At 40.6% G+C, this 10,796-nt stretch overlaps 2 protein-coding genes across 5 annotated transcripts in view; both read right to left on the bottom strand.

Moving 5' to 3' along the window:
- LOC134820250 (neurobeachin-like protein 1) overlaps nt 1-10,796 on the bottom strand; it is a 162,517-nt gene that overhangs the window by 8,025 nt on the left and 143,696 nt on the right. For 2 of the 4 annotated variants that reach the window (XM_063830476.1, XM_063830478.1), the window contains 6 exons: nt 3,319-3,498; nt 2,096-2,288; nt 1,267-1,462; nt 1,003-1,125; nt 687-810; nt 58-244 (listed from right to left, as the gene is read on the bottom strand). In XM_063830476.1, coding sequence (XP_063686546.1) covers nt 58-244; nt 687-810; nt 1,003-1,125; nt 1,267-1,462; nt 2,096-2,288; nt 3,319-3,498 — 1,003 coding nt within the window. The remainder of the gene's footprint in view (nt 1-57; nt 245-686; nt 811-1,002; nt 1,126-1,266; nt 1,463-2,095; nt 2,289-3,318; nt 3,499-10,796) is intronic. The other 2 variants (XM_063830477.1, XM_063830479.1) reach the window with 1 other exon arrangement.
- Nucleotides 6,343-8,609, bottom strand: LOC134820251 (high affinity cationic amino acid transporter 1-like). Its single transcript, XM_063830480.1, has one exon. It carries the CDS (start codon nt 8,515-8,517, stop codon nt 6,709-6,711), a length of 1,809 nt encoding a protein of 602 aa, XP_063686550.1. The 5' UTR covers nt 8,518-8,609; the 3' UTR covers nt 6,343-6,708.

Here is a 10,796-nt window from a genome sequence, read left to right as displayed (position 1 = left end):
GGTTATAGTCACGTGGTTACTATGACAACCCTCACGTGGTTTCTAGATCCTTCTCACCTGGTTACTAATAAAGCTCTCCCACTCATGTGTATCAATGAACATGAGAAGTCGTCCATGAAGTCAGGAGAGTGCTCGTCTCCAGGCAACTGATCCAGTGCTGACTGATCTAGCCCCAGAATAGTGCCCCACCGTGTGAGGGCTGTGTGCACCAGGGGGATTAGCAAGATGTGCAGCTGGTTCACTTCTGTAAGTACGTTATTTGTTTATTGTTCATAATATGATCATGTAATCAAATTACATGTTAAAACATAAAAAGAGGCACCCATACCTGCTGTCACACCCACACACATACGCAGAATATTCTGAGAAGTTATGACAGGAGGTGCTCCCATAGTGTTACTAGAAGGGGCGTTACTATGGTTACTAGTAGGGTGTTACTATGGCTACTAGTAGGGCGTTACTATGGTTACTAGAAGGGGCGTTACTATGGTTACTAGTAGGGCGTTACTATGGTTACTAGAAGGGGCGTTACTATGGCTACTAGTAGGGCGTTACTATGGTTACTAGAAGGGGCGTTACTATGGCTACTAGTAGGGCGTTACTATGGTTACTAGAAGGGGCGTTACTATGGTTACTAGTAGGGCGTTACTATGGTTACTAGAAGGGGAGTTACTATGGTTACTAACCGTCCTCAAGTGTGGGTGCTATAACGAAGTGCAGTGCTCCTAGCACATAACTAGCTGTGTAGTAGGACTCAAAGTAGGGGTGGTCTAGTAGGGTGTGGAGTTTGGAGGCAGCTGTTGAAACGTACTGAGGTGGTTACTTGTGGTTTATTTATTTCAACATTGATTGCATTTCAGTCGGAGAAGTTAAACTGGTGATGATGCAACAACCTGAATATAAAAGCTTTTCATTTAGAAGTGAAACAAAGCCTTCATATTATGTAGCTACATGATATGACGACTAGAGATGCTGATTGCTAAGGGGTGATGATTAACCAACCTCGTAACTATGGTGATGAAGACAGCCCAGGAGAACTCTAAGACTAATCCTGTATAGCTCCATATCACTCTTACCGTCCCATACTCCCAGCAGGTTGAAGAACAGGAGGATCTCTTGTACCAACTGTAATAATTATGTGAATATGTTTAGAGTCATTATAAACTTTCAACTTTGATGAAATTAAGTAAAAATAAGTTAAAGCCGTGGCAAAAAGTCTGGTAACCTAAACCCATCTCAGTCAAATGGGTAGATTACTAAAGTTACCTTAGAAGACCACTGCTTAACACAACTAAGATCACTCCAATCCCCCTCCTCCTCCTCCTCCTCCTCCAGCCCCTCCTTACTAAACATGAAGTGCTCTAACAGCTCTAACAGTGAGGTGTGGTCTGGTGTGATAGCACCGTCATATCCCGACCTCTTCAGCTCCAGGTTCATGGAGTGTATTATCAGCTCAAACAACCTGAGAAGTATGTGAAATAGTGGGTTGGGAATCTCTTCTGATATTTATATATATAAAACACCCAAAGTTGGAATAAATTGTCAATCGTAAGCCCTTTTTAGAAAAAAAACTAATGAAATCACTGCTGTTGATTAAAGAGAGGAGCCCCCTAAAAACATTTAAAAAGTAACGAAACCCAAAAAAGTAAACTCTTTTCAGTATACTATTTAGCATCTGGTCACACAGGCTAACCCTCAAACACAGCCCTTTTTCAATTTTGATAATTAATCAATCAGAGGCAAAGAAGAAGAGTAAGAAATAAACTGGATAATGATTGCTGTAACACCGATAGTATCATACGAATTTTATGAGACGAATATCTATGTCCACCTACTTTAACTTTATCGTACTCAATGTTGAACTGAATTATAAATCTTATTAACATTTATAATACATAAATCTTGTTTCTCATCCAGAAGAATTGAAGAAATCACTGTAATTGACGATATAAGAGATAGAAACAAACTTTTCGAATCGCAACCTACAAAACCCCAAATAATCTGATACCCTAGTAACTAACAGTAACCCTAATCTGGTTACCAATAGTTACTAAACTGGTTACCAATAGTTACTAAACTGGTTACTAATAATTACCTCATCTTGATAACAGAAGTAGTTTTAAATATCTTGCTCTCCAGCTCATCAACAGCAAGCAGTATCCTTCCTATCTGGTCCTTAGTGAGGGAGCCTGCTTTCTCGTAGTACCTCCACAGTATGGTGTGTAGCAGCTCCATTATAGTTACAAATAGTTGCTCTTGTAGTCCTCCCTCCTCCTCACTCCCTCCTCCTGATTAATCCAGTGTACTTTTACCAAATATCATGTAATTAACAAATCAATAAAACAATTTATTGCAGCTCATGACTTCAGCTAAAGAGGAGGTTGACTAATAGTTAGGGCAAGAATTGCTGTTTATGGGTCAATCTGTGAACAAATTCGTAACAAAGGTTTGTCTACAGGAATGTGTTGTCCATAGTCCCAGGAACCACAAAAAAAAACCGTCCAGCTGAAACTTTTGGGCAAAAATTTTCATAGTCATTTTTCTCCAGGAACCCATACGCCCCACCCCTAATATTGGTTATTCGGCTCCCGAAGGTCTTGAGATCTCCATAGGGGGTGCAAAATGACCGCAATGGCCACTTTATGGCAGGCGAATGATAGTTTCAGAACGATTGGGGCTTTATTTTTCGAAATAAATGGAATTTTTCGAAATTTTTCTCAATTTTATTGAAATTTCGAAAAAAAATACACCAAATTATTTTTAACGCTTATTTATAAGAAATTAGCCAACTTATAAGACATTTTCAAAACACCCAATAGAGTCATGTTTAAACTTTCAAAACACCTGGTATTAAATTGGTAAGAAATTAGCCAACTTATAAAAAATGTTCACCAAAGAGAGTCATGTCTATTGTCTACACTAACTGAACCACGTGACATAACGTGACTAACCGCGTGACATAACGTGACTTACCACGTGACATAACGTAACTAACTAAACCACGTGACATAACGTGACTAACCACGTGACATAACGTGACTAACCACGTGACATAACGTGACTAACCACGTGACAGAACGTGACTAACCACGTGACATAACGTGACTAACCACGTGACATAGCGTGACTAACCACGTGACATAACGTGACTTACCACGTGACATAGCGTGACTAACCACGTGACATAACGTGACTAACCACGTGACATAACGTGACTAACCACGTGACATAGCGTGACATAACGTGACTAACCACGTGACATAACGTGACTAACCACGTGACATAACGTGACTAACCACGTGACATAGCGTGACTAACCGAGCATAAGACAGAGTACGGCGTTGTACCAGGAAGGTAGTAAACTGTACTGTTCCCCCAACTTTAGGTTAGTTCTAGTGAGTACCAGTAGCTCCTGTACCACGTGCAGGCGAGTAGTGAGACCAAACCGGGGTAGTAGCTGCACTAGAGACTGCATTAACAACACGTCCGGTAGTTGGTCTGAAGAGAGAGGGTTGTTACTTTGGGTACTAGGGGGGGGGGGGGGGGGAGGGGGGGGGGGGGGGAGGGGGGGGGGCACTTTGGTTACTAGAGGGGCAGTAGCTGCACTAGAGACTGCATTAACAACATGTCCGGTAGTTGGTCTGAAGAGAGGGGGGTGTTACTTTGGTTACAGAGGGAGCCGGGGGGGGGGATGGGGTTGGGGCGGGGTACTTTGGTTACTAGAGGGGAAGTTACTTTGGTTACTAAAGGGGGGGGGGGGGGGGGGGAGGGGGTGTTACTTTGGTTGCTAGAGGGGGCGTTACTTTGGTTACTAGAGGGGGCGTTACTGTAGTGCTCATTCGAATTCTTATCGAGGTAGGTACTCGTATTGAAGTGTTTTTAGATGCATTTATTACATTATAAGGATATTTCAGTCTTATCTGTTATAACGTATTAAAAAGATAACTATTATAATGATAACATGTTATCATTATAATAGTTATCTTTTTAATACGATTTTATTGTATAATTTTCACATCATCAAGTGGATACTGTGATATGTATAGTTTATGTTGAGACACGCAATGTTCTAATATAACGTAACTAAGCAGTTTCTTGTGAAATTACATAATAGGCGTAGTGTTTATTTGTTCAACGCAAGCGCCCTGCTGCTGCAGTTCGTACTTTGGACCGCTCATCAGATCTGGTCAGCCTCCAGCTGTTTTAAATAGTTAATAACGCAGGGAATAATCTCGCGGTCACATTAGAACAAAATTGTATCTGGATGGTGCCTTTTTAACTACAAATGCAGAGAGCCGTGATGCTCCCTACCAACAGTTACCGAAGGCAGGTTGTTTTGCTAATTATTAATAGCTTTACTAATTTCTACTAGTGATCAACAGGAGTCATGTCACTTTCTGAGCCGTTGAACTAGTCTGGTTAGTGCTGCTGTTCAATACCTAATTATCTAATTAACGCAGCACTGAGTGTGGGGCTAGCCATGAACGACATTAAAACTAAATTCATGACTCTGAAGTGACTGAACATGACAGAGGAGGCGAGTAGTCTTGATAGCTGTTCTGGAAACCAGCTGGAAAAGGTGACAGACTTTGTATACATTGGAGCATGGATAGCAACAACAGAGAGGGACCTGTGGGTCAGAAAAGCTAAGGTTTGGGCAGCCTGCAACACGCTAAAGAAGATGTGCAAGTCTGACCTTAGAAGAGGACTAAAGATCCGTCTATTTGTTGCTACTGTGGAGTCAATACTTCTATATTATGGTTCTGAAACGTGGACGTGGACAGAGCAATTGAAGAAACGCATTGATGGCTATTACACTAGAATGCTAAGGATGGCACTAAATGTGGACTGGAAGCAGCGCAAAACCAACAAAGAAGTCTATGGCAACCTACCGATAGCAACCATGAAGATCCAAGAGCGCAGGATGCGACTAGCAGGCCATATCCACTGGCACCCAGAACTATTCGCAAACCGCTTGCTACTTTGGGAACCAACTCATGAGGTGAGGAGTAGGGGAAGACCAGCCATGACTTATGTTGATAGCCGACACTGGAGAAATGGGCGGACTTATGGCGGATAGAGTTCTATGGAAGATCAAAAATCAATAGTTCCCACAGTCAGACAACGAATGAGTTAAAAAGTTCCAACAAAATCTTTATAACATCATTAGTAGAGTTCTATGGAGACAGCGCATCAATAATCGGAGGCTGAAGCCGCCTTAAGTCAAGTAAATCAGTAATTAACCCATTACCGAGCAGCATGTTATATTAACATACAGCAAAAAACAGATAAAAGTCCCCGGGGTAGTTAGCCTCCATCATTTCTCGATTTACCTCACAGCATAGTAGGTACTTGGTAGCCACTAGCCACACATCGTAAATTTCAACTTTTATATACGTTGTTACAGATCTTGTATAAGTGTCGGCTTATCTTTGATAGGTATCAACTCGTTGGGCAGGACTATTCTTCATCTACTGTAGTACTGCAGCTACTATTGATCGTGTACACTATGGACATGTGATGTGCAGCGTTATTGTGTCTCATTTGGTGATACTTTCACGAATGTTTCTGAGTTTTTCTGACTAGACTCGAGACTATAAAGAACTATGGACTTGACCACTGTTTTGATGATTGAGGGTACCGGTAAGGATGAAGATGAAACTGAGAGGGTGAAGTCGATTCTCCAGATGGTTAAAACTCAGTTTGTTCAGGGAGTCACCGCGTCTTCTTCAACGGGCCGGGAGACCACCAAGGATATCCTAGCTGAGAAACTGAGTAACGTGTTGAACATTGTAAACTGGCAGGGCCAGTATATAATTCAGCTGGAGAGGCAGAATCAGAAACTCAGATCTAAAATTGAAGTTACTGAGGGAATTGTTACGTATTTACAGGGAGAACTGACCGCTGCAAAAGACCAGCAACATATTCAGCATATTCAACATTTTCAACATGTTGATATGAACACTGCAGTGATTAGATCAGTTGAGGATACAGTAAAATCAGTACTGAGCTCGGACCGAGAAGATTCACAGAAAGTAATCAGCTGGGCGGTTTTTTGTCGGATCAGAACGTCGAAGAGAACTTCATGTCCACTAAATAATTTTTCACGACGAGTGAGGGAGTTTGTAGTTTATAATACAATAATACCTTGGCTGTTCATTGCTACGGTTATTTATTTTCATTAACTTCTGGCACTGCTCATCAAGGCGAATGGCAGTCTCGAGATATATTATCAGTGCTCAGTGTTCACGACTTTTCGGGGATATAATTCCCGGAAATAATTATAACATATTACAGAACAAATGAATCGAATTATAGACGCACTTCAGGAAAGCAACAAAGTATAAGCTACAAAACATTAATTTAGATGCAAAAACAGAAAATCAACATAAAAGAAACCATGTTTAATCACAAAATCCAGCATAACTATATTATATTAAGTAATTATTATTGTTGATTGTATTATGTATGATATTGTAAAAAGAGGGATATCGAAAATAGTACTACTTATTAAAGGCAAATAGCCGTACTTTTCTTGATACAAACCGTTCACAATAATTTTCGCTATTTTCACCAATAAATATTCTTGACAGAGATTTGTTGTAACACGGAAATACTCGAGTGAAGGAATGATATCGGATTATTTTTACGCTATTGAGTACTACAAATTTCTAATATTAAAATCTAATTTAGCATTAAAATTTAAGACTATTCCATTCTCATTTCTTGAGTTTCATTATTAAAATTTATCTCCATCTCTTTCTGCTTCCTCAATGTGATCCTTGAATGAAAATACCCGTACCCAAAATAAATCACAAATCCAACAGCAAAATATGCCACAGTCATCAAATGGGCTAATAAATCAAGCGCACTGAACAAGGCCAGATTCAGAGTTATGCCCATGGCCGGCACAAACGGTATTCCTGGACACACAAAGCCAGGATCTGTCTGAGGCTGGATGTAGTAGTTAAACTTGATGTACGACAGTATAGATATGTTAATCAACCCCAAGAGTACCATCAGTGGCACACGAACATGCCAGAAGTCCCAACCAGTGGGCCAGTAAAATAGGATTATAGCGACCGCTAGAAGTTTCCAGAAAGATGCCATCCAGAACACGACCTTCCATTCCTGATGTTGAATATAACCTGCTGTCTCCTCAAGATCTAGTGATGATGTTGTTGACTCTGCTTCGCTTGGCAGCACTTCATTTTCGATGAGCCTCGAAGATTCGGTCACAGGTTTCGTGGTTCTGGTGTAGGAAATAACGATGAGGCAGTAGCACACGGCAGCGAACGTTAGCAAGGCTCCACCGGATACCAGATGAATCAAGATCTCGTAGGAGAAGGCAAGTGTGAAGACAATAGTTATACCTGCCGCGGTGACTGTAGCAGCAATCGGTACTTTAGTACACTCTGCCACACAACTCAGACATTTGAATATGAGCCCATCTTCAGAGAGGACCATGAGTCCTCGTGCCAGTGTGGTGAGTGTGCACAAGACAAGACTAGCGGACGCCATCATGATAGCTCCAATGATGATGTGCTTTGGAATGGTTAGATCGTGCGCTTCTAAAGATCCCGGTATGCCAGTACCTTCATCTAAGCTATACCAAGGAGCAAGATACACGATAGCCAAGGTAACAGACACGTAGATCACAGTTGTTAACCCAAAACTCAGTCCGATCGCCAGGGGAACGTCTCGTTTAGAGTTGTTAGCTTCCGCTGAGAGACTCACAACTGTTTCAAACCCACCGTAAGAGACCACTGTGACTGCTGCTCCAGTAATCACACCAGCAGCTCCATAAGGAAATACTCCTCCTCTCCCAGTATCAGGATCCGTGGAGTGGGCGAATGTGCTGTTACTTCCGTATATCAGAGATAGTATGCAGTACATGGTCAGAGCTAAGATGCTGTAGGACACTGTGAAAATGTTAGTGAACACTACCTTCTTGATGCCTGCACAGTTTATACAGCAGCAGATAACGATCAGGAGGATTGCCATGATGTTGACGTTCTGGGCGAAATATTTTATAAGATGCGAGCCCGAGTACTCGATGTGGAGGTTACGACCGTGACCATTCAGGAAAAACATTTCTACATTCTGACCAAACCCAACGGACACCAGGGCAAGACCCAGGGCAAGCTCGGTGAGTATGAAGATGCCAATAAGTCCAGCAGCGAACTCTCCCAAAGCAGCGTATACGTACACATACGCGTTCCCAATACCTTTGAACCTAGCTCCAAGGTCCATGTAAGAGAGGACGGTGAAAACCAGGACTGCTGCCGCTATGAGATAGGATACCACCATACCAGGCCCAGCTATCATCTTTATTATACCCGGTGTCATGATGAAGATGCCAGTCCCGATTATGTGCGCTAGCCCCTGAACCGTCAGGTCGAAGAGGTTCAGACATTTCTTCAGGTCCTGGGGTTGATCTTCAGGGGTTGACTTTTGGAATATCCGCTCGAGGAAGGGAGGTGGTCTGCAGTTGTAGTTTTCATTGCATGATGACATGGTGGATCTTGGTATGTCCCTGTTTTGTGTTAGTCCTTGTGATTCACAGTCCTCCAGAGCATTAAAGTCGATGCTTGTGATGAAGTGTAAGCATGGCTAGGAAAGAATGGGTTACACAATGAAATAATCTACAAATTTCAAGGATTGTGAAACAACCTGTAGAAGCACCCGTCGTCAATAAAGCTCATAGAAATACGGAACTTTATTTTAAGACAATATTAGGTATTCAAGAAACCTTAAAACGATAAAAGGTGAGAGATAGCCAATACATCAATGTTAGGTAATTAAGAAACCTCAAAGTCAAAACGATAAAAGGTGAGAGATAGCCAATACATCAATGTTAGGTATCCAAGAAACCTTAAAAAGATAAAAGGTGAGAGATAGCCAATACATCAATGACCCAGACCAAAGAGGAAACTTCTAAATGACGCTCGGAGAGTTGCGGCGAGTACATTTGTACGTGTATACGTGTAATAATTGAGAGATTGGAAATAAAGCAATGGGGAAATAGAGAACAACTGCTCAATAAAGACGTGCAGATATTAAATTTTATATACTGTTGACCCGGCTTTGTTATTAAAAAACAAAGACTTACTGACACTCTAATACTAATAGACACAAGCATTGTCCAATAATATTATACCTTAACTGTAATGGTGAAACATGGAATGAAGCGGTCACAAAATTCTATAATTCACTCACAAAGACCTGTTGACGTTGGATTATCAGACGCTAATTTACGAATTGTCATTACGCAAAATTCCTGATACACTCATTATTTCAACGCAAAAATACTGATGCCCAAATTCCTATCATCATCCGATGGCTGTTAATCAAGGACATTGGTTATCTCTCCAAGAAGTATAAGAAGTCGAGTGTGATGGTGACATATTCAGCAAACCGTAAATTATACTACAGCCCCACCGTGATAGCTTGCGGAGTACAAACTAATAACTATATTATACTAAAATAATTTGTAATAATTTATAGTCTACGTTAAGAGTTCAAAATTTCTGTTAATTCCGTACATGCGACAAAGGAAAAAGCTGCTGTTTCAGGTAAAAGAAAATTAGAATCTGTCTTCACTGAGTCTATTCAGAAACAATCAGAAATTTGAATGAAAGAACTATCAAATCATGAGATTCAACAACACTACACGAATCCACCAGTAAAAGAAAATGTTGAACTCTAAACATCACAACAATGAACAATGCGACTAATAAACAATATTCCCGGATATTACATATTATATAGTCTATAGTACAGAAAAGAGCGAGAGGAAATAATAACGTATGTAGTAAGGAAAGTACGAAAATGTATACCGTGAAATTCGTGACGGTCCTCATGGAATACACGGCCTGTCCTGATTCGTTCAATACTCGTGTGTATATTCAGTGCATTGACTTTATCAAAAATAGTAGAATTAAACAGGAATTAAACATGAAATGAACAAAGGAGAACACTAACGAAGTGTAAAGTGCTTGAAGGATATTAGCGTTCAACTGATTTTCTTACAAATATAACAGATGTTGTCAATTAACGTACTATAGTGGTACTAACGTTAATAAAATATATACAGCTTGAAGGCAATGTTGCAGCGGTCACAGCGGTCCAGAAGCGTTCGATACTACACTACAAGAGTGAATGGTAACATGATAGGAAAACCAGCAGTAAAAAGATACTGGACCATGCAGCTGAATAGCATCTTTATTCTCGCGAGGGCGTTACACACTTTAAAGAGCAAGAAATAACGGGCTTAGATTTTCCAGATGAAATTGGAAGTTGAGATCACAGACTATGTAGAGATTTCTACCGAGAATACGAATACACAGAAAAGGGAGGATGTGATTTTGTACGTACTCAGGGTCCACTTCTATCTGCGGACCCTGTATCTGGACACGTCATGATGACGTCATGATGACACGTCATCCTTGTCCGAATTTCCGAGCGCTATTGTACAATGTACATGAGCAGTAGATTTGAGATGAAACGTTAAAACTGCGTAATATAGTTTACCGTAATATAGTTATATAGAGTGGGAAACAGCTGAGGTCTATCAAAAGAAACTGAGTGTAGTATGAATTGTTCCAGAACAAAGGTGGAATTTAGCCTTATCAAAAGATGTGTTTATCGTTAAAAAACAGAGGAATGCAAAGCGTGAGTTTTAAAAATGTGTTCAGGTTTTCAACTTGTTAGTAAAATGTACATTGTACATTGTATGTATATTGTACAATGTACAGCTAACATGTGATAAAGGTGTACAATATTTTATAACAAAT

This window comes from Bolinopsis microptera, chromosome 8, assembly GCF_026151205.1.
Source record: "Bolinopsis microptera isolate Bmic1 chromosome 8, MBARI_Bmic_1.0, whole genome shotgun sequence".
In the NCBI taxonomy this organism is placed as follows: domain Eukaryota; kingdom Metazoa; phylum Ctenophora; class Tentaculata; order Lobata; family Bolinopsidae; genus Bolinopsis; species Bolinopsis microptera.
The sequence above is the reverse complement of the archived record's forward strand: the minus strand, read 5'-3'. Positions and strand labels throughout refer to the sequence as shown.